The sequence below is a fragment of the Protopterus annectens genome, chromosome 5.part0 (genome assembly GCF_019279795.1).
Source record: "Protopterus annectens isolate FY-2018-M chromosome 5.part0, PAN1.0, whole genome shotgun sequence".
NCBI lineage: Eukaryota > Metazoa > Chordata > Ceratodontiformes > Protopteridae > Protopterus > Protopterus annectens.
The window spans coordinates 1813619595-1813643195 of NC_056735.1; the positions used below are offsets into that span (position 1 = coordinate 1813619595).

The 23601-nt window shown below is 39.6% G+C and overlaps 1 protein-coding gene across 1 annotated transcript in view; it reads left to right on the forward strand.

Moving 5' to 3' along the window:
- The window catches only part of IMPG2 (interphotoreceptor matrix proteoglycan 2), a 1485782-nt gene that overhangs the window by 1094741 nt on the left and 367440 nt on the right, over positions 1–23601 (forward strand). The window contains exon 17 of the mRNA XM_044072040.1: positions 15620–15830. Coding sequence (XP_043927975.1) covers positions 15620–15830 — 211 coding nt within the window. The remainder of the gene's footprint in view (positions 1–15619; positions 15831–23601) is intronic.

Consider the following 23601-nt stretch of genomic DNA (forward strand, 5'->3'; position numbering starts at 1 on the left):
AGTATCTGTCCACCTGGGATGACATGCTCGATAAGCCATGTTGCTTCACAAGAGATGGCTTGCACCTGTCACCCTTAGGCTTTCGAACTCTGGCCAAGGCTTTTGCCGTCCCCATAGTGCCTTTTTTAGGCAAGGCTCAAAAGACAAACCCACTGCCGTAAATAGCACAAGTAACCAAAAACTGAGGATAATGCTACTCAACGCCAGATGTCTAAACCTCAAAATGCATGCACTCGAGACACTCCTCAGTATGGAGAACATCGATATCTGTGCAGTAAAAGAAACCTGGTTTAAGGCTCCTGAGAGCACCCCAGAACTACCAGCCTATAACTCATACCATACTTTTCGGCCACAGAACCCAGACCGAAATACAAAAGGTGAGGGTATATCCATATTCATCAAGAATACCCACACCTCCAGGTTAGTGGCACAGTGCAATGCCTCAGAGATCATCCATGTGCAACTAACAATGGGCAAAACTGCAATTCAAATTGTAGCTTGCTACAGATCACCCACCATGACCCAGGACCCCCATTCCACATTCCTGGAGACACTGGAAAATATGAAGGTCCTACCAAATGCCTTAATATTGGGTGATTTCAATTACCCAAACATTAACTGGGAGAACTACTCAAGTACTAATTCCCTTGCCCAACACTTCCTAGAATTTATAAACTCGAATGCCTTGGATCAACTGGCCAACACCCCCACCAGAGGTGACAGCATATTGGACCTGGTCATCACCAACATGGGTGACCGGTGTTCTACACCGGAGGTCAAACCCTCGCTGGTTTGATCAGACCATAGATTAATCACTCTGTTTGTCCACATTCTGCCCCCACCCCCAATCAAGGAAACCACTGTGAAAAACTATTCAAAAGCAAACTTCAAGTTACTTAAGACCGAGGCGGAAAGGTTCACAGCCCCTATGCTAAAGGACAATGCTGTCCAAGCTGCTGAATCCCTTACAAAGGCACACTATGAGCACCTGCAAGAATGCATGGATCGTGTTATCCCAAGCAAAACCAAGACTTACTCCTTCAAGAAAAGGAAACCAGTCTGGTGGACTCCTGCCATAAACAATCTATACAATAGAAGGAGGAAACTAGTGCAGAAAAGAGTAAAATCCCAAGAAGGAAAGACATCCCTGATTAGTATCAGCAAGAAACTATGATCCCTCATAAAATCATCCAAGGCTAGCTTCGAAAGAAAAATTGCCAAGGACTCCAAAGTTAACCACAAAGTGTACTTTAGCTATGTCAAGAACCTAAGTGGAAACTCTCAGATCTGCTCTCAGTTAGTGCATAATGGCACAAAATACACTGAACTGACTGATATTGTCAACATTCTGGCAGACAGGTTTAGTGCAAACTTCACCCCCCCCCACCCCCTAAAGGGCCCATAACCATACCAGAAGAATGTAGTGCCCCAGCAATCACTGACACACAGGTTAAAAGAGCCCTATCGAAAGCCAAAAATACAGCTTCAATGGGACCAGACGGTGCCCCAGGCTGTGTCTTACACAAGCTCCTAAATGAACTAACCCCTCACCTAAACACACTGTTCAAACTTAGCCTCTCTACAGGCTACGTACCCATAGAGTGGCGCACAGCAACAGTTATCCCACTCCACAAAGGTGGAGCCACAACGGACCCCGGGAACTATTGCACTATAAGCCTGACTAGCCTGGTCTGCAAGGCTATGGAGTGCATCATCATGGAATTCATTAAAAGAGACATTGGGAACCTTCAAACATTGGACCCTACCCAGTTTGGCTTTGTTAAGGGCAGATCATGCCTCCTAAACCTGGTGAACTTCTTTGAGACAGTTACCAAGGCTTTAGATGAGGGAAAGGAGGTCCACACAGCCTACCTAGACCTAGCAAAGGCTTTCGTTACCATTCCCCATTCTGGTATTATAAACAAGCTCACCAGCCTGAACATAAACTCCTATGTCATGAGATGGGTTGCCAATTGGCTCACGGATAGAACCCACACGGTGAGAGCTGCAGGCTCTAGGTCAACTCTAAACCAGTTACAAGTGATGTCCCCCAGGGCTCAGTCCTGGGACCCCTCCTGTTCAGTATATACTTCTCAGAGATACAGGCAAGCACAGGAGGACTATGGATGATCAAGTTCACAGACGACTACAAACTGGGGGCCATAATTGACTCTCCAGCTGATACAGACATCCTCCAGAAGGGTCTCACTGAGACGGATACCTGGTGTCAAAATCATGCCCTCAAGCTAAATGCCAAAAAGTGTATAGTCATCCCCTTTGGCAAAATAAAGTACCCGCAAACTATCACATACATGGTAGTCCCCTAAATACAGAAAATATAATAAGGGATCTGGGGACTCAAGTAGATAGTAATCTTGCCTTTGATAATCATATTGCCAAGGTGGTTAGAAAATCCTTCTATGTGTCCCACCTAATCACAAAAGGGTTTGCATCTAGAACAAAAGAGGTTATTATGCCCCTCTACTCATCACTCATCAGACCCATTATAGAGTACAACGCCCCATTTGGGATGTACCTTACAAGACACCCGCAACAGCTGGAAAGACCACAGAAGTACCTCACCAAGAGTATTACTGGCCTCAAACATATGCCCTATGCAGCCCGACTGAAGAAACTCCAGCTGTACTCGGTTGCATACTGCTTACTCAGAGGTGATCTCTGCCTGACATACAAGGCCATGTCCAACCCAGAATTGATGGACATGCTCCTCCTAAAAAAAAAAACAAATCCCCAAGAGCCACACGCTCTAGGGATCTAAATCTCACCACAATGATAAATAGGATGTGCTGGAGGGATAGATTCCTGTCCCAGAGACTCCCCATGCTTTGGAACAGGATTCCAGTCTACATTAGGCAGAGCACCTCACTAACACTCTTCAAGAGAAACCTTGACGAGTGGATGGGAAACAGAAAATTTACCCCGGGGATCACTGCAATGGCTCTGCTGGACAGAGGCACAGGGAACTAATCGCTCTGCTGGACCGAGGCACAGGGAAGTAATCTAAGGGGGCAGTGAAAGCCAACACATTCTGGCTAGGCTTATAGATGCCCTCAGGCAGATAGCCTAGTACTTACCTAAGAACCTAAGAGATTGCCACTTCTTTGGAAAAGGCTTCCTATTCATGTTAAGCAGAACCCTTCACTGGCCCTCTTCAAATGCAGTTTGGATTAACAGATGGGGAATCAGAAATTCACACCTGGGGTAGTGCCTATGTCCCTTATGGATGAGGCACTCTGTAAGATAGTGAAGGCATAGACACAAACTCATGCCATCCTCTTGCCCCTAGGCACTATATATTGGGTAAAATTGGGTTATATTGGCTTGGCTTGTAAGGGCTGTTAAGCTGTTAGCCCAGTAATCTCCTATGAACCTATGAATAGCATTGTAAATGCATTAATGTACCAAAAGGATAACATTAGCAGACAAGTTAGTCATGGAAAATGCAGATATGAAGAACTAATTGGAAGCTGTATTATATAGTAAAAAGACTTGCTACTAGCCATTTCCAGTCCAAGAGAACAACACACACACACACACACACACACACACACACACACACACACACACACACACACACACACACACACACACGCGCACACACACACACACACACACACACACACACACACACACGCACACACACACACACACACACACACACACACACACACACACACACACACACACACACACACACACACACACACACACAGTTCAAGTACCTGAAGAACTAATTTGTTGAGGAATGTTGGGTATAGGCCATTCACAGTACTACTGGTTTGTTGGGGGTTAGTTTTAATATTGACTTTTTCTTATAGTTTCAAAGAGTAAAGCTTGAAAAACACAGGAGTCATATGGAGTGGGGAAATTGTGGCAACTGTTGTTTTGTGTTTATGTGTAAGAATCTATTAAGGTAAACACAGTGTGGAAAATAAATGAACATATGCACGTGGCCTAGCCAAGTTTTGATATTGTTGTTTCTAGAAAAGATTTCATGCTTGACCAGTAAACCTTTGATGTACTTGTTAGAATGTCTTATTTTATATGAAGATAAATTGCATTTGCACTTTATTAATTACTCTTCTGATATTCTGACAAAATATTTAGAATAGTGCACACTGTTATATAAGACTATATCATTCATAAGTTCACAGGTTCATAGGTGGTTACTAGGCTAATGGCCACAAGGGCCTTTTTAAGCTTAGCCATGCATCCCAAATCTCTGACAAGTTTTGATACCCTTAATAAGTGTAAGCTTGGGCCTGGGAGATGAACCATTTATAGTTTACATGTGTCCATTAGAGACATAGGTGCCAAACCATGGACGGATTTCCGGTTTCCCATCCAATTGTCCAAGTTGCACTTGAATTGGGTTAGGGAGGAACTCTGTTTCACATGGAGCCTGTTCCATAGATGGGATAGTCTCTGGGATACATACCTATCTCTCCAGCAGTTCCTATTTATATCACAGGCAAGGTTTACATTTTTAGAATGGGTAATTCTGGTGCTGTTTGTTTTGTGGATATGCAGGAGGTCCATCAGAGTTGGGTCTGATAATGCCCTGTATGCCAAGCATAGATCACCCCTCAAAATCCTGTAGGAGACAATACAGGGATAGGGCCTTGAGGTGGTCTGCATATGACATTTTACTTACACCCTGTATTCTTTTCATGAGAAACCTCTGTGGACATTCCAGCTGTTGGATCTACCTGCTTAGTTACATATAAAAGGGGGCATTGTACTCAATGATGGGTCTGATGAATACCGAATACAGTGGAACAATGGCTTCCTTGGACATAGATGCCATACTTTTGCTTATAAGTTATGCAACATAGAATGATTTCCTCACCACTGTAGACACATTATGGTCAAAGGCTAGATTACTATCTATGTGTGTCCCTAAGTCCCTGACTACTGGGTCAACTTTAAGGGATGTGTTGTCAATATGATAGTTACCAGGGATGGATGACTTCCCAAAGGATACTATTATGCATTTCTTGGCATTTAATTTTAGTCCATGGTTCTGACACCAGTTGTTTGTCTGTATCAGCCCCTCCTGGTGAACATTTGTGTCTATGTGAGATTCAATGACAGCTCCTAATTTGCAATCATCTGTGAATTTAGTTAGCCAGAGACCACTGACATTGGCCTTAACTTCTGAGAAGTAAATGCCAAATATTTTTTTCCATATAAGTTATGCTTCTCTTCACTATAGTAGATGTTTGTGTTAGGATATATGTCAGTGGTACTTTTTGTACTTTTGAAAACAAAAACGTCCACCAGAAAGTTACTGGGTCTGCATGAAGAACAAGAACCACATAATGTTATTCACTCTCCTCTATTAACTGAAGCACTTTTCATCCCCTTAATTGCAATCAAAGGGACGAAATGCGCTTTAGTTAATAAAGGAGAGTGAATAACATTACGTGGTTCTTGTTCTTCATGTAGGCCCAGCAACTCTCTGGTGGACGTTTTTGTTTTCAATAGTTTGTTTTTTTCTTTTGGTTTTTGCTTACTAGTTTTTGTACTTTAATGTTTTTTTGGGCTATTGGAAGATATACTTTTGATCATGAAAAAGGATTGTGAGTGTTGTACCATTAACACTGATGATTCAGAATGTTTTTTTCACATTTTACTGGCTATGCTCTGATGGAGGTTGCATTTTACAGATGATGGGAATGACCTATTTGTAATGAATTTGGATGGCTTTTCAGCTTTTTTTGAAGGACTAAAGGGTAATGACTTGTCTTTCTCCTAAAATCTATTGAATTGTCTCCTTTGCTCAATAGCATTGATGTTAGCTTAGCCCTTACTTACTTTGTTAACATTTCACTGCCAATGCAAAACACATCTGTTCAATAAACAACATATAGTATGGGGAAATAACTGTCACTTTCTCACTTATGATCCAAAACAACTCCTGATACCCACTGATAGAATCTGGATATGCAGGAAGTCTACCAAAATACCATTTCACCATGAAGGTTTCCTACACCTTAGGGGTCTTTGAAAAATATTGTGGACAACAGCATTAGCTCCCACAACAATGATAAAGTGATATTAACCAGCCAGAAAAAGTGATGTGCAGAAAAAAATGAAATTAGCACTTCTTTTGCAGAGATAAAAGCTCCACCGCAGTTCCCATGCATGAGAGACATTATCGCCACACACACACCCCCTTCCTTAAATATAGTAATTCTATGCTCACAAAACTCTGGATAAAGGATAAACAGTGCGAGAATTAAAATGTGTATGTTCATCATATTGAACACTGCTTCAGTAGCCAAGGATATAACAACTGGTCAGCTTCCAAAGCTTCAGTACACCTTCCACACATCCAAATTGTTAAGCAGCATGAGCTGAGCTGACTAAAAGGCAAATTTGGGAACAAAGCCCTCCAGAGTTTCATGGCCACTGAAGAGTATGCTTCTCTGAGGCTTTGGAGAATCCGCGGTTGGCTTGTGCTTTTCTTTGCTGGATAGGTAATTTCCCTTTGGGGAAAAACACTTTTTTTTCTTAATTTTGTTGATTTTTTTTTAGATTCCTCTTCAGGAAAATTATTTTAAAGCTAGGAGTATTATGTTTTAATATATTGTATTGAACCTGTAATGTACTTTTAAACTGAGCTTTCATTTTTTTCTGTCAATTTAAACGTGGTGTAAGGTATCTGAAAGCATTTCTTTTTGTGGAGGAATTGTATTTATTTTATTTTTGTTGGACTGGCAAAATCCTTTTTACTGTATTTTTCTGTCAAAAAGTAGGTTTTCTGGACTGGTAATGATTACCAGCAATTGTTGCTTGTCTTCCCCAGGAAAAGAGGCACTATTTTTGGCTTGACCATGGAACAGGCTTCTGGTCCTTCTTTCAGCCACAAAAAGAAAAAAAAAATAAGAAAACAGCCTTTGCAACCATGGGAGGCTAGTAATTAGCCTCAGCTGCAGGTGGGTGACTCTGCTGTAGCCATTTCTTGTACCTAAGAATACTCATCTTTTATCCCGGATCCTTCCGGTTTAGCATGTACAGGCACTATCAACTAAAGTTAACTCACATCCTCTGCGGCTGTTGGGGACCCCTTAGTGGGCAAAGGAAAGAACTGAATCAGCAGGTCTAAAATTGTAAACATCAATGGAACTTCACACTACATCTTTCTACATCTTTCAGAACCCACTACAGTCAACAAGGACCAGAAATTGAAAAGCAAAACTGCATAAATCAAAGTTAAACAGTAATACATCCTGCTTCTCTTCTTAGATATTTCTGGTCCTATATTTATGGAATTGAAAGTATGGATGCTGAACAGATAACATGGTCCCAGTTTGGACACTTTTTTCAAAGTGACCATGCCAGCTTCTTGCGAAAATATACATTGGAACCTGCTACTAACTCAAAGTCTTATTGATTTAATATGAAATGACTGTCAGGGCAGGCTAAGCACATCAATAATCTCTTTCTAGCTCGCCAGAGCTCACACATTTCAAAGATGATGGCTAACTAAACAATGTTTCTATCTCTACCTCTTCCTACTCTCACCTCTGCCTTCTCCCACTTAGTCCTTCACTCCTTTCTAGATATGTTTGAGGATCTCACTGAGTTTAGGTTCAGGGTTCAAATAGTTCTTCACTTTCAAATGATTAAGTCACCCATATTAATGATATCCCAAACCTCATCCATCCATCAATGCATCCTCAACCCCTTTTTCCCATTTTGCACACGTGGTTTGGGTGTCACTTCAACAGTGACAATCATCTCGAGCCAAGGTTTACACTGCTGGGTGGCTAGCCCTGTCATGGTAGTTCATCTGTACCACTCACTCGCACACACACTAGCACCAACAGCCAATTTAGAGCGCCCAGTCTACCTACTGCATGTTTTTGGAATGTGGGAGGAAACCAGAGCAAAATTCTCCTACTTTATTTCTAGGCCACCATCTACATTCTCAACTTTTATTTGCAGCTTGGTGTTGTTCCAAATGAATGGAAACTTAGTAACAATCTGTATGTTACCCAGAGTTAGTAATCTATCTGCCCTGGAACATTGCAGACCTATTATTAATTTTCTTCTAACTAAAATTCTTAAATCTCTGAAGTGTAAACAGATTTATAATACCATACATTAAACTCATGTTGTTTCTAACAGTCAGCATAACTTCAAACCTAACTGCAACAGAATATCTTTTCTAATATGGATAAAGTGCTCCTCAGTCGGGTCCTCATTGATGACCTAAAATGAAACTTTGCTCAAGATGATCATCTCTTCTCTTCATCTTTTCCAGTCATGCCAGCTCTTCAGCTACATCTTTGATTGATGGGTTCAGCTTCCACTTGATCTTGCTGTCTTGATGTCTGCTTCTTTTAGCAACATTTACCCCTAAGGCTCTATCCCAGGACCATTTGGTTCTCTCCTGATTTCCACGCTTGCACATAGCACTTTAGACTAATAATCTCCTCCTCCTTCTGAAAGGAGACAATAACAATCTTCACATTCAACAAGCCATACAATCTGATTGCCAGTCCAGTGCTTAAAAAAGACAGTAGCAAAACTTGGCACCTGCTTTGGTCAAGGCCTGTATGTGTAAGACACTTGGAAACTTTGAATCAGACTGCATTATTATTTTATTGTATAACTAAACAATGATGTAGTTGGAGAAGTAAAAAAAAAACAAGAAGGAACTAAAACAGAAATCCTTTGCATTGGTGTGACTGCTGCATTTTTGTATCACATTGTATTTGGTTTAATATTGTGCAGTTAAAGAACAATAAATTAAGTTTAATATTGTCACGTGACATGCTTGCCTTGTATGACTGCTTTTGTAACTTAGCTTGGTACTGCACAGGATGGCATAAACTGCACCACTGAATTTGTAATGTACTAAATTCAGTTTAATGCTGCTGTTGGATGGTCTGTTTTGTGCACTTTGTAGATTACAGAATTCAGAGTAATAATGCTACAGGACATCTTAATTTGTTTGATGTATGTTCTTTTAAACATAGAATTCAGTTTAATGCTACTGGATAATGGTGTTTGCTGAAGCAGTAGCGTACACCATTCTTTCGTGTGTGCTGCAACAGTAGCATACACCATTCTGTGCGTATGCAGCAGCAGAAGCATGCACCATTCAGTGATGTATGATGCAGCTGTAGTACACACCATTCTGTAATGTATGCTGCAGCAGTAGCATGCACCATTCTGTGATATATGCTGCAGCAGTAGCACACACAATTCTGTGAAGTCTGCTGCGGCAGTAGCATACACCATTCTATGCATATGCAACAGCAGTAGCACACACCATTCTGTGATTTGTGCTGCAGCAATAGCACTCACAATTCTGTGATGTTTGCTGCAACAGTAGCATGTACCATTTTATGATATACGCTGCAGCAGTAGCTTACACCATTCTGTGACATATGCTACAGCAGTAGCATACATCATTCTGTGATGTCTGCTGCAACAGCTGCATACACCATTCTCTGAGGTATGCTGCAGTAGTAGCACACACACACTATTCTGTGAATTATGCTGCAGCAGTAGCACAAACCATTCTATGATATGTGCAGCAGCAGTAGAATGCACCATTCTGTGCTGTATGCCCCAGCAGTAGCACACACCATTCTGTAATGTATGCTGCAGTGCTGCAGCAGTAGCATACACCATTCTTTGAGGTATTGCTATAGCAGTACCATACACCATTCTGTAATGTTTGCTGCAGTAGTAGCATGCACAATTCTGTGATGTCTGCTGCAGCAGTAGCATGTTCTGTTCTATGATGTATGCTTCCATGGTTGCAAATACCATTTTGTAATGTTTGCTACAGCAGTAGCATGCATCATTCTGTGATATATGCTGCAGAAGCAGAGCACTGGCTTCAGTTTCATACTGGCATGGGGTGTCCTTGGTTATGTATATGATTTCATAATGAACTTCACACTAACACCTGCAGCAGTAACAATACAGGCCCATCACAGAGGTTAATGTCAAAGTTAACACACCTCATCATCTGTATCATGGCAAACCATGTGAGGCTGCTTTGCTTGTGCTATAGTCATGAATCCTATACCTGCCTTAGTTTGCGTTAAAGATAGTGCCATACTCAACAGCAAAACCCCCCTCACAAGTACAGCAAGTGCAGAGCCCCAATAACCATCGTGAAAAGTTCAAAAAGGGGGTCAGCACAACAGTGGGGTAAAACAGAGCCATTTTAATGTTTCATAAACACATTAAACAGATCAAACACATTAAGGGTAGGGTTGCCTATAAGCCCAAACCCCCCCAAAAATTCAGACCGGTTTCAGCTTTATTAGCCTTCCTCAATGTCAAACCAAAAACACATGGCTATTTATACAATCCAAATTGATAGACAAAAATTCCCATTGGTTAATTATAGATGCTCATTTAATCCAGGGGGGAAATGACCACCCAACTTAATTATCCACTTTTTCTCCTTAGACTTGAGGATGGAATGCCATCCAGACTTATTGCTTCTATCCCTATTTATCTTATCAATAACAGTGAATCTAAAAAAGCAGTATGGTTGTTTTAATGTATGCTTATAATGGGCGTTAGACTGTTTTTTTATTTCTAATGTTGCTGACATGTTCAGTAATACACAACTTCCTTGGCTTCTGATAGAAACCTGTCAATTTCCACCTTGAATCTAGGGGTTGGATCTGGGGGCATACGCATATAATATCTCCCATCTTTCAATTGCTTTAGATCCTCATTGTAGTACATATCTCAATCCATCACCACCACCGCTCCACCCTTATTAGTCGGTAGGATCACCAAATTCTTATTATTTTAAAATTCCTAACTACCTGTTGTTCCATCTTTGAGAGATTATGGGGAAGAATTGAATGTTCATGGAAACTGAAATGTAGATCTTTGAGAACGCTAGACTGGAACATAGAAACTTGTTGATACATTGGTGGGATGAAGGTAGATTTCTGAAATTTAAATGCATTGGTGTTAAGAGATGATTCAGAACCAAAGTATAGTCTTAAATTCAACAAACAACAAAAAGAAATTACACCCTGAGCCAAAGAATCCTCTGTGACAAAAAAGCCCGGTACAAAATTTAAGCCTTTATTCAAGAGTTGCATTTCTACCTCTGAAAGAGGTATGGATGAGATGTTATGAACATTTGTACACTTATTTAACGTTGTATCATAATTTTTCAAAAGACTCTCCAAATTGCTTATTTGTCCTGTGTTTCCTATCTCCTCTCCTTGTTCTAGCCCTAAAGGGTGATCCAAGTTACGTCTTTTAGGAGTGGGTGACTCTGGGGTGTGATTACCATCCACGTCTGTGGTGGAGGATGAATCATCCCCCAATGTACTGCTAACAGACCTTCTAGATTTCTTCAAAATGGATTTGGGTTTCTTCCTTTTTTGGGTAAAGGGTCTATTGTCAGTGGTACTAAATCTGACATTCTTATAGGACTCATATGGTTTCCCCTTTTGATAATCCCCCATATCCCGGTTAAATTTTTCATCTTTTTCTCTTTTAATTGTTCTTCAAGGTTAAGTAGCTCAGTACTGAGCTGAGCTGATTCAGACAAGACATATAACATGGTAAGATCTCATAGGTCCTAATGTCCTCACAAAAAGATTCTACCTCTGTAATACATTGACTCACAGTTCATTCATAATATGATGTTAAGGCATCGACAAAACCCATAGGCTCTTTGTTGAATCTGCGTCCATTGTTCCAACAAGGTGTTATCTATATTATGGACTAAGGCTTGGATCCTGACCAGTAGACCCCTGGGAGTCTGATAAGCTTTGAACAGTTTCAAATGCCAAATGTTTGTTCTAAGTGTTTTCATGGTTTTTGTAAAGTTTTTGAAAGGCCAATTTACACTGGTTAGATGGATCATTACTATTAACATATTTGTATTTACCAGATCTGAACAACCTATAAATATTAGGCCATAGTACAGCAATTTACATAAAAACAAACCATACAGTAATCTGAAGCGCCCACAAGTCAATAGGAAAGGTTGTCAGCCCTTGTGAAGTATAGGTAAAAATTGAAGAACTCAGATGACTGTGAAGTGATCCCAATTGTTCTGCTCTTCCTTTGATAATTTTGGTAAAATAGAAAATATAATTTTGAACCCAAAAGGATACAAAAAATGCATAAGCATATATTTAATTGATTACAATAGGGGAACAATAATACCCATCCCGTATTATAAATATCAAAGCAGAGTGGTAAACCCACAATCAACATAAACCTAATAATAGGTATCATATAGGAAATGCTACATTCCCCTATGAAAACTATGTCAAAAACAGACAAATGTCATAAAAAGTATCAATGGGTTGAAAAGCATACCCACATTTACAAAAATATCAATGATTTGTGGCAGGAAAAATATCCAGGGGAACAATGAAAGCTCTTGTGGTTATAAAAATACAGACATATTACCAAATATATGGTATTAAGTAATATACCATTCAACTTACCCACGATGCTATGTCCCCCCATAGAAAAATATATACCATGGCCAACCACTTGTTCTAATAATGCACACTGGGTGAACCACCCATTAATTTGACTTATCAAGGGAGCAATAATAGCTATCATGTGTATAAACCAAAACCTTTAACCTGGCAAAAGGCAATCATATATTCCATAAAAATATTTATCTGAATGCCTCAATTCTAAATAACACACAATGCTACATTCCCTTGTTAAAGATATAAATTGTTAGTAATGATTGGATGGCATATTCATATAACATCCTGCTACCAAAAAATAAAAAAAGAAGAACACAGACACATGTATAGTAATCCCATATATGGTAAACCCAACCATATGTTGCTACCAATCCACTTACTAGGCCGACAACCTCCTAATGGCCTTATAAGTGTTCCAATATCTGTGTTAGTATTCTTAAACTGTGATAAAATCACACTAGTTGTCCAAGCAATCCTATACCCTGATGTTTCATAACAAAAATATTGAGCGTGTTCGGCTCCTAAATATATAAGTCCAGAGTCGTACAAAATTCTGTGTTTCACTGTTATATATGCCATCCAGACTTATTGCTTCTATCCCCCTTTATCTTATCAATAACAGTGAATCTAAAAAAAGCAGTATGGTGTTTTAATGTATGTTTATAAAGGGCGTTAGACTGTTTTTTATTTCTAATGTCGCTGACATGTTCAGTAATACGTAACCATAAAGCTCTAAAAGTCTGCCCAACATAAAATGCAGAACATGAACATGTAGCAAGATATATAACCCAATCGGAGCTACAATTTGCAAAAAATTTTAAATCAAAACCCAAAGCAGTGTTTCTGCTTGTTTTGATTTAGCTACCCTTGGGCAATACCTACAATTTCCACAGGGGGTATCCATATAATATATCACCTGTCATAGTACATTGTTGGTAATTAATGGTAGGATCCTGATAATGTTTGGCAATCCATCCTCAATTCTAAGGAGAAAAAGTGGATAATTAAGGTGGGTGGTCTCTTCCCCCCTGGATTAAATGAGCATCTGTAATTAACCAGTGGGAATTTTTGTCTATCAATTTGGATTGTATAAATACCCATGCGTTTTTGGTTTTTGGTATGACACTGAGTAAGGCTAATAAAGCTGAAACTGGTCTGAATTTTTTGGGGGGTTTGGGCTTATAGTCAACCCTATCCTTAATGTGTTTGATCTGTTTAATGTGTTTATGAAACATTAAAATGGCTCTGTTTTACCACACTGTTGTGCTGGCCCCCTTTTTGAACTTTTAAAGATAGTGCCATGTCAGCACCCATTTGCTTTGAAAGCTGAAGATGGAGAGATGTTGCTGTACTGTGGATACAAGTATGTCCATGTCCTACCCAAAAGTTAAAAACAGAAGTTAATGTTTGCAGTTTTAGGTATTGTTAAATAATAGTAAATGCATTGTGATTGCATTGTCCTTCTGAGGCATAGTTATTATGCACCAGAGACATGTTAATATGATCTCATAAATATATACAAGAAGATTCTTTAAAGTTATACTTATCTGTGTTGAAAGCTCTATTAGACTTTTCATGAATTTTCATACTTCTCAGCCAGAAGTATTATGTTATGCTTGTACATGCATGCAAGCCACTATAAAAATGTATTATTAGAATGGCACATTCTATCATGTTTCAGACTTTGAAACAAGAGCAAATATGGATTAGTGTTTATCTGGCACAAAAGAAGCAGTTAACAAACGAATTTGTACTGAGTGCATTTCAGCATGTATACCACACACTTATTATGTGGTTAGAAAGTAAGTTTGAGAACAACAATCATGAAGTGAGGCAGATGTTTTATAAAAAGGTTTTTCATATGGCCTATGTACTATTATATATTGGAGAAGTTTTACTGTAATGACTTTATAAGTACTAATTTTTAGTTTTGTTTTAAAATGGATCTGCTTCTTTAATTCCTCAGAAGAATGCTAATTTGACTTCTTTTTAGTAATTTATATAATAAGTGAGAGAGTTATGTGTTGGGAATAGGATCTGAGGAAGTCCCAGTTGTTGGGGACGAAAAATGCAGTGAAGTGTTCAGCTCTGTTAGAAATGCTACATCTAAAGAAATCACCAATTCCTCTGCACCACATGCTCCAGAGACCTCAACCTCATTACCATAGTGAATAGAACATGCTGGAGGGACAGGTTCATAACCCAGAGATTGCCCATGCTATGGAATAGACTTCCCATACATATCAAGCAGAGCACCTCACTGTCCCTCTTCAAGAGAAATCTTGATGAGTGGATGGGAAATAGAAATTCACCCCAGGGATCACTCCAGTGGCTTTACTTGACAGAGGCACTGGGAACTAAGGTCGGGTGGCATGATGCCAGGGTAATGCTATGGGCTAGGCTTGTAAAAGCTCCAGGGCCATTAGCCTAGTACACACCTATGAACCTATAAGAAGTTAATGCATTTTATTTTGTCTTGTTTATCCAGTTTACATTAAACTTGAGTTTTTATAAAGTTTGTAGTACTGCTGGTTTTAATACCTTCCTAGCGCTGACATTATTCAGTCATGAAGAGTTATTATTCTGGTGTGTGTGTGTGTGTGTGTGTGTGTGTGTGTGTGTGTGTGTGTGTGTGTGTGTGTGTGTGTGTGTGTGTGTGTTTGTCTGTGTGTGTGTATCTATACACATATACATGTTGAGGAGTGTGCATGTGCATATGTGTCTGAAGTGAAAACTTCTTATGTCACAGTCATGCCCATGACACTTCATAGAATTACAGCTCAATGAAAATAATACATTGAATCTGTATTTCATTAAGTCTGAAAATTAAAATATACTCTATAATCTGTCAAGATTTCTGCAGTGAGGATTCCCTTCACCCTCCATATGAGATACAAGTATCCAAGGTACTTATCTTTATTATTATGACTCCAGAGTTTCATTGTCGTAGGGAAGAAGGACGTTTTTGGGAGGTTGGGGTTTTGTCTTGCCTCACATGTACTTTCCTTGCTGTTTCTCATTTTAAGCCTGTCATAGTTCTTACTTTTTAAATGTGTTATTGTAGTAGAGGATACAATGTATGATGCCTGCTTTATTTGCCACATAACCCTGGCCTGATTTCATCTTTTTTTGCATTCTAGGTTACCAAGCAGACCCATGTAAATTCCAAGCCTGCAATGAATTTTCAAAGTGCTTAGTGAACCACTGGAGTGGAGAGGCAGAGTGTGTTTGTAGTCCTGGGTACTTAAGTGTAGATGGCTTACCCTGTCAGAGTGTCTGTGAATTACAGACAGATTTCTGCTTCAATGATGGAAAATGTGACATCATACCAGAACAAGGAGCCATCTGCAGGTAAGACATATTGATGTCTTTTCCTACATGACTACATGGCTAGATAATACCCACAATACATTGCAATAATTTTTGGAGTCAAATCTTTGAAACACAAAAATATGCAGATGGTGCATGTGCAGACGTGTCAGGTAGAGTTTAGTATCCTGGTAATGGTATCACAGGAGGAGGTAGGGGAAGTCTTTTTTCATAAAGGGGAAGCAAGTACATGTGCTGATGTTTGATACTGTTCTGTATTTTTGCCTGCTCCACCAGAGGATGATTCATTACTGACCACAGTCTTCACTCATCCCCAGAAAGAATCTGTCCACTCCACAACTTACTCGGTAATTCTTCAATCATGTATTGATCAAGTACCTCCCCACACTTGAGTTTCTGGCATTGTACACAAAAAAAAAAGTTAAGTAAGAGTGTCAGGAGTGATTTGTGACAGACAAGTACCAGTAAGAGTGAAAGGGAATGTCTACAAGAGGGTAGTGAGAGCAGCTATGTTATATGGGTTGGAGACAGTGGCATTGACAAAAAGGCAGGAGTTAGAGCTGGATGTGACAGAGTTAAAGATGTTAAGATTTGCACTGGGTGTGACGAGGGTGGACAGGATTAGGAATAAGTATATTAGAGGGTCAGCCCAGGTTGGAAGGTTTGGAGACAAAGCCAGAGAGGCAAGATTACCTTGGTTTGGACATGTGCTGAAGAGGGATGCTGACTCTATTGGGAAAAAGATGCTAAGGATGAAGCTACCAAGTAACAGGAAAAGAGGAAGGCCTAAGATAAGGTTTATGGATGTGGTGACAGAGGACATGCAAGTGGTTGGTGTGACAGAGCCAGATGCAGAGGACAGGAAGAAATGGAAACAGATGATTCGCTGTGGTGACTCCTAGTGGGAACAGCCGAAAGAAGATGATGATTAGGTGAAATACTTCATATGCTTTAATTAGATAAACTTTTGCTCTGACGTTATCCACTGTTTAACAGATTCCATAAAATGGAGAGTACAAAATTCATCATAATGTATTATTTCATTATGAAGTCAGAATTTTAGAGAATAAATAAGCAAAATGTGTCTTTGAATGCATACTAGAAACATACCAAGTGATAGGTGTTATTCAGTTTATTCTTATTGATATGGCAAATATGTTTGAAATGTCTCTTCTTGAAATCTTCATTTTTTCTCGACAATTAATTGCTTATAAATAATGCCTGACTTCATTATAGGTTCTATTGCTTTGTAAAGCTTATCTTGAAAAGTTGTGCTTGGTGTAACAATGTTGATAAGGAACAGATTGCCAATGAGGTACATGAAGCAAGCAATGAACAGTCTCAAGAATTATGTAATAATAATGTAATAGACAATTATGAACGTATATCTGTGTTCACAATTTCAAAATGCAGCAGGACCACTGTAGGGATTGTACACATAAGAAGTGCATGACCCATTCATGGTCTACCCAGTAACTGTGGAACAGAAATATATGTAGTGTAAGAATGAGCAATCTTCTCAAGTCAATCCATGAAAGGCATAATGCTATAAGACAGATTAGAATGAATACATGGTATATAGATATAGCAGGAATGTTTTAGGACCCTTGTAGGGAAGTGGACACTGTAAGTTTTATTATGTGCTGAATGGTTAGTACTAGCAAAGTATAGATACACAGTTATTAGGATGTTTCAGGCACTACTACAAAGTGTAGGGATTAAATGCAAGGGAGGCTTATAGTGCAGCACTGTGAAGCATGACAAATATTAATTTAATTAATTAAATATAGCTATGCATGAACAACCTGTGATTCAGTGCAAATGTAATTCAGCATTGATCATAAAGAATATTAGATGACTGGTCTCCTTTTCTGCATGCATATATTGCACAAACATACATGTCATACCTGCTTTGTACAACTATGCTTAGATTCAACACAAACCATTTTATTTATATGTAATATAAATATGAATCTCCCAGATATGTACTGAGATGCACAAGCAGTCATACCCCTTAACCACCAGTCACACCCCCAGCCATTAACACTGTAATATCAGACTGCTAAGGGCAACATTGTTGTACTGGATGCTGTCACATGTAAACAACTGTGTGGCTGAGCACATCTAATCAACTACCTGAGGGTTAACCATGGACCATGATTTCTGAATCATAAATTATAGTTATGCATTTTTTGGCAACTTGGTACAATACATTTCTGAGCTGCACAGGGAAACTGTTTTACCTTATGGAAAACTATATCCAGTTGGTATCTACATTGCTAAATGCCACCCTTTGGCATAGAACATAGGGATCACAGCCTCATACCTTGAGTGTATGTGGGATGCACACTGGTGACACAATGGCAGAGAATAACAGTGACTGTACAGGAGTGCCCTAACTCCCCTCTTGGCATTGAGTGTTTTAGATACCAGGAAAGCATAGTAATATTTCAACAGATAGCATGTTTTTTGTGTAGTTTCATGACTTTGAAAAAGATACTGAAAGTCAGGTTAATCTCAAAAACTGCAGTCAAGAAGGTTTTCAAAATATTTTTTTTCTAATGGGCCAAACCCCACCTCACTTTCTTTTACTTCAACAATTTTATAATAAATGTCAAGGTCACTGCAACTCAGGGGAATGGTGATCCCTAGTAAATGATATGTTTCAGCTAAGTGCTTAGGTTTTAACTTATATTTTAACACTTGGTTATCTTACTTCTGAATGGATAACCTTTTAGATTTTACTTGGAAAAAATAATGCATATATTTGACTGCAGGACTGTAAGCGTGGGTGACCTTATATGTAGAAGAACTAGGTGGCTACCTGGGGAGCCATTTGTACAGGAATACTTAAGTGGTACAAGTTAAGAACTGTGGTGTCTCTTTACTTTAGATAAACAGGTAAATGGCTCACAGGGTTCCTGATCTAAGAAGCGGTAGCTGTGCACTCTGTGGGAAGGTGGTGTAGCCATGACCATTCAGTCTGTGACCTTTATGCTCCATTCCACCATGATTTAGACAATATTCCTGGTAGCTCATGTTTGGGAAGATGTGGTCAGCCTGCAATTTGAAGCTGTAAACTGGATTTTTGGCTATGGGAATTTGGCAGTAGTCTGAAGTATTTTTTTTGTACATGCTAGCAGGACATCAGATATAGGCAGTTGAGGGTGTTGCAGAACAGGGCTGTTATAGCTGAACATCAAAGATGCATGCAGACAACAAATTAGCTTCAATCCTGGGTACAGATGCTGCCTGTGGGCAAAAATGATGGACTTTGCTGTTGTTTGTTCATTATTCTGGCTTTGTAGGACAGATGTGATTTATGTAAAGCAAATGCTCATTGTTTGGCAATGATGCCAGAGACTGTGTGATTTTGCAAAGTCTGTACTGTTGTAGCAGAATAAGGTGATTTTACCCATCTGAGCTGAGAATTGCTTGCAGAAAACTCATTTTGTACTTAGCTGATTGGTCTGTGGGCTTAGTTAGTGTTTCCTTGAGTCTTGGCTCATTTACCCAGAGATGCACATCGTTAGGCGATGTCACCAGAGACTCCAAGTGATTTTGCAAGCATTGGAAACCATCCATGGCTAAAAAAAATGAAAATGAAACTGAGTACATTTTTGCAATTGTATTGTTTATTATCATTATTCTGTGAAGGTTTACTGTGAGATTTGTTTTTCTGCACTCCTTTAAAGCTTAAGTTGCTTTACAAACTGGTGTAAGGACTGTTGTTCTGTACAGAATTATCTTGTATCTAATGATTTCTTAGTTAGTTCCCAGCATCTGTTTGTTGTTTTGCAACACTTAGGTTATAAACCAGTCATTTTACCTTAAGAGGGTCAAAGTCTGCACTCTTGTGGCAGGAGAGGGCTGATTTTACCCCATTTGAGCTGGAAATTGCTGGTGGAAAACTCATTGTGTGCTTACCTGATTGGCTTGTGGGCTTAGTTAGTGTAAAACTTGCTTTTCTCTGAGCATATATAAGCCTTACATTTGTGTGAAGCTGCTCTTCACACAGTGGGGCCACTAGTGCCTTGTTTATATGCAATCTCCTAAACTTTACATCTCCCTACAAAAAAACACCTCAGAATTTTACTTCAGCACCACTGTACTCACCAGGCAACTAGTATGCATGGTGAACAGCACTTACACATTCAGTTATGACTTTTTAGGTCTGAATTACTTATCATATCACCCAGCACTATCACTGTTCAGAGAACATCTGGTTTGGGCAAGGGGTAGCATCACTGGCTAGGTCAGCTGCAGATTACATCAAGTAAGCATCCCCCTTGTGCAGTTATAAGCCCCCTTTACTCCTTTCCCTTGCAAGTAGAATAAGTCTTGTAACCATGGGTGGGCACTTACCATCTTTGTTTCCAGCCTGGTGGACCCGGGCATCCTGAGGCAATGTAGCAGTTGCCTCATGTACACTGACAGCCACTTAATTCTGGAACAGACAAATACAGTATGTGAGAGACATACTTACACAATGACACTGGAGGCCAGACTCTCACATACAGACACAAAATGCAACAAACAGGTTGTCAGTGACACACACATACACACACACACACACACACACACACACACACACACACACACACACACACACACACACACACACACACACAGATGAGCGCACACTACTCACTGCACCCACTGAGGACCACACACCTAGACTACATATTCGGAGGTACTCACATGTAACTTACTCAAACCTCAAAGGCCTCTCAGGTGCAGTCCTTAGAATCTCCACATGCACACAAACAAGACACGTACCAGAAAAACACATAAAGCCACATCTCATTGTGTCTCAACTACCAACCCATAAGGTGAAACATTTCACAACCCAACATTCTGGTCATAAGTGACTCCATTGTGAGACAGACCGATGTCCCCCTTACAAGGCTGGATAAAGAGAAGATCACAGTTAGTTGCTTGTCAGTGGCCAGGATCCGGCAAATCATGCAAGCACTCAGGTCACTTACCCCTAAGTACTAGTATGACTCAGTCATAGTCTATGTGGGCGTAAATGACCTGATACATACCTCTCTGTACTATATAAAGAGACATGATTGAACTCTCAGAATATGTATCAGAGGTAGGTACAAGCCTAACACTGAGCACCATTTTACCTCCTTCAAGGATGATGCCACAATACAAACAGAAAATGATCAACTTTAACAATTGGCTTAGCTACTGGTGATTTTCCAAAGGGGTCCAGTATTTGTCAGCCTGGGAGAAGATGGTAGACAGGTCACGCTACTTTGCCAAGGATGATCTCCACCTGTCATCTCTAGGATTTTAGATATTGGCAAAAGCATTATCCACCCTTATATTGATTTTTTATGCATTGCCAAACAGACAAAAATTGCAACATAACAAAAGCTACTCAGGACAAACTAATGGTGCTACTGCTCAATACTAGGAGTCTCAAGAAGAAACTGCAATCCCTAGAAGCTCTCCTCACCCTGGAGAATGCTGATGTCTGAGCAGTTACTGAAACATGATTTAAAGCCACAGAAAGCACTCTGGCAGTGCAATGCTGTAAGTTCACCTCAAGGCTGGTTAAACAATATGACATGCTTGAGCTACTCCATGGTTAACTAACTATGGGAAAAATTCATTACCATATTCTTGCTAGCTATAGGTCATCCTTCATGAACTAGGAAACCCACTCATCATATCTAGACTTACTTGAATTACTCACCATCCAGCTCAGTACCATACTCATGGGTAATTCTAACTACCTCTTCATTAACTGGAAAGCAACATGACCAAAAACATACAGGCCCAAAGATTTCTAGACTTTGTGAATTCAAATATCCTAGGACAGCTGGTCTGCACTCCCACTAAGGGAACAAACATCCTAAATCTGTTACTCACAAATATGGGAGAGTGCCACACTCTGCTGCCATGTGTGATGCCCTCACTAATAAGATAAGATCACAAAGTGGTTTCCCTGGAAATTAAGGTAAAACTAGACCCCACACAGAACCCTAAAAACTTTTCTAAGGCAAACTACCTCCTATTATGTGACAGCATAGCTAGATTTCATGCAGCCCCAAATCCAGAAAACACATGAGACTATGCAGAGGAGTACACAAAAGCCTTGTACAACCACATAAACAGCTGCACGGAAATGGCAGTATTAAACTGAAATAAGCCCAGATCAAACCAAAAAAACAAGTCACCCTGGTGGAGCCCTGGTCTTAATAGGTTGTACAGCAAAAGAAAGAAAATCCTGTTGAGAAGTTAGAGGGAATGCACACAACAGAGCAATAAGTCCCTCATTAGTATAAAAAGAGAATCTGAAATTAGTTAAGTCTCTGAAAGAAGACTTTGAGGTAAGAATAGCCTCCAAAAGCTTAGGATAACTGTAAGGCATTTTTCACTTATGTCCACAATCTTAAGGGCAACATCCAGCAATGTGTGGAATTAGTTATGGATGGCATCTCCTATACTCATCCAGAATATATAACAAATCAGCTGGCTGATAAATTCAGCTCAAATTTCACTTCCCCACCACTCAGGTTCTCCCCCGAGAAATACCCTCCACCACCACTCTGCCAATTATTACCAATGAACAGGTAGCCATTGTGTTCTCTAAAGATAAAGACATGTATTCAACTGGGCCAGATGATATACCAGGTTGTGTCTTAAATTGCTTAAATCGGGATTATCAGGCCCAATAGGATTTCTATTTAACTACTGTCTCTGGACTGGCTTTGTTCTGATAGAGTAAAGAACAGCTTTGGTCATCCCTCTGCATAAGGAAGACTGTCAATTAACTCAGGAAATTACAGCTCCATAAGTTTGACTAGTCTTAAATTTAAGGTCATGGGAAGAACAGTCATGGACCTGATAAATAATGCCATAGGAAACATGCTGGAAAGACAGATATGTGTCTCAGACATTGCCTTTTCTTTGGAACAGGCTTCCTATTCAGATTAAGCAGAGTCCTTCCTGGGCCATCTTCATGATTAGTCTGGATCAATGGATAGGTAATCATAAATTCACACCTGGGGTGGCATCTGTGTCCCTTATGGATGGGGACAGTCTGTAAAATCTATATAATGCTCAAGGCATAGGCACATATCCATGCCATCCCTCTGCCTCTAGGGGCCATATACCAGGCAAAATCTAATTATATTGGCTAGGCTTGTAAAGGCTCTTGAGCCATTAGCTTGGTGATGTCATATGAACTCATGAACTTAAAAATACTTTGTCTACTGTTTGTGTGAAACAAAGTTGAAATAATACTGATGTAATTTATTTTTATTACAATCAGACCTCTGAGGTGTACACAGTTAAAAAAAGTATTTATAAGTGCTGGGTAGAAAGGCACTGTCTAGGAAATTAAAGTAACTGACTGTTTTGCCATTGCTTAGTTGTAACAGTTAGCCTGAGTGGAATTTCATCTTCTTACACCTGTACAGTTCATGCATGGACAGTTTGCAACTGCGCTAAAATTCCTAGACTGCAGTTTCCCAAATTTCCTGTAAACTAATTTAAATATCTCAAAAACTATAAAAGTTACAAAATATGTCAAAATACAAAAGGTACTCAGCACATATTCCTCTTCACAGTGATAATATTACACTCTCAGCAGGGCATCATGGTGCTTCTAAATTGAACAAGTAATAAAATAATATGTAAAATTAGTTATAATTATCCAGACAGGTATTAATATTGCCTTAATTATAATAGATAGAACCTGACTATCAGTGTGACTTTTATTCACGCAGATGTGCTCTTCATTTTTCTGCAAAGCAGTTTTGTAGGTATTACA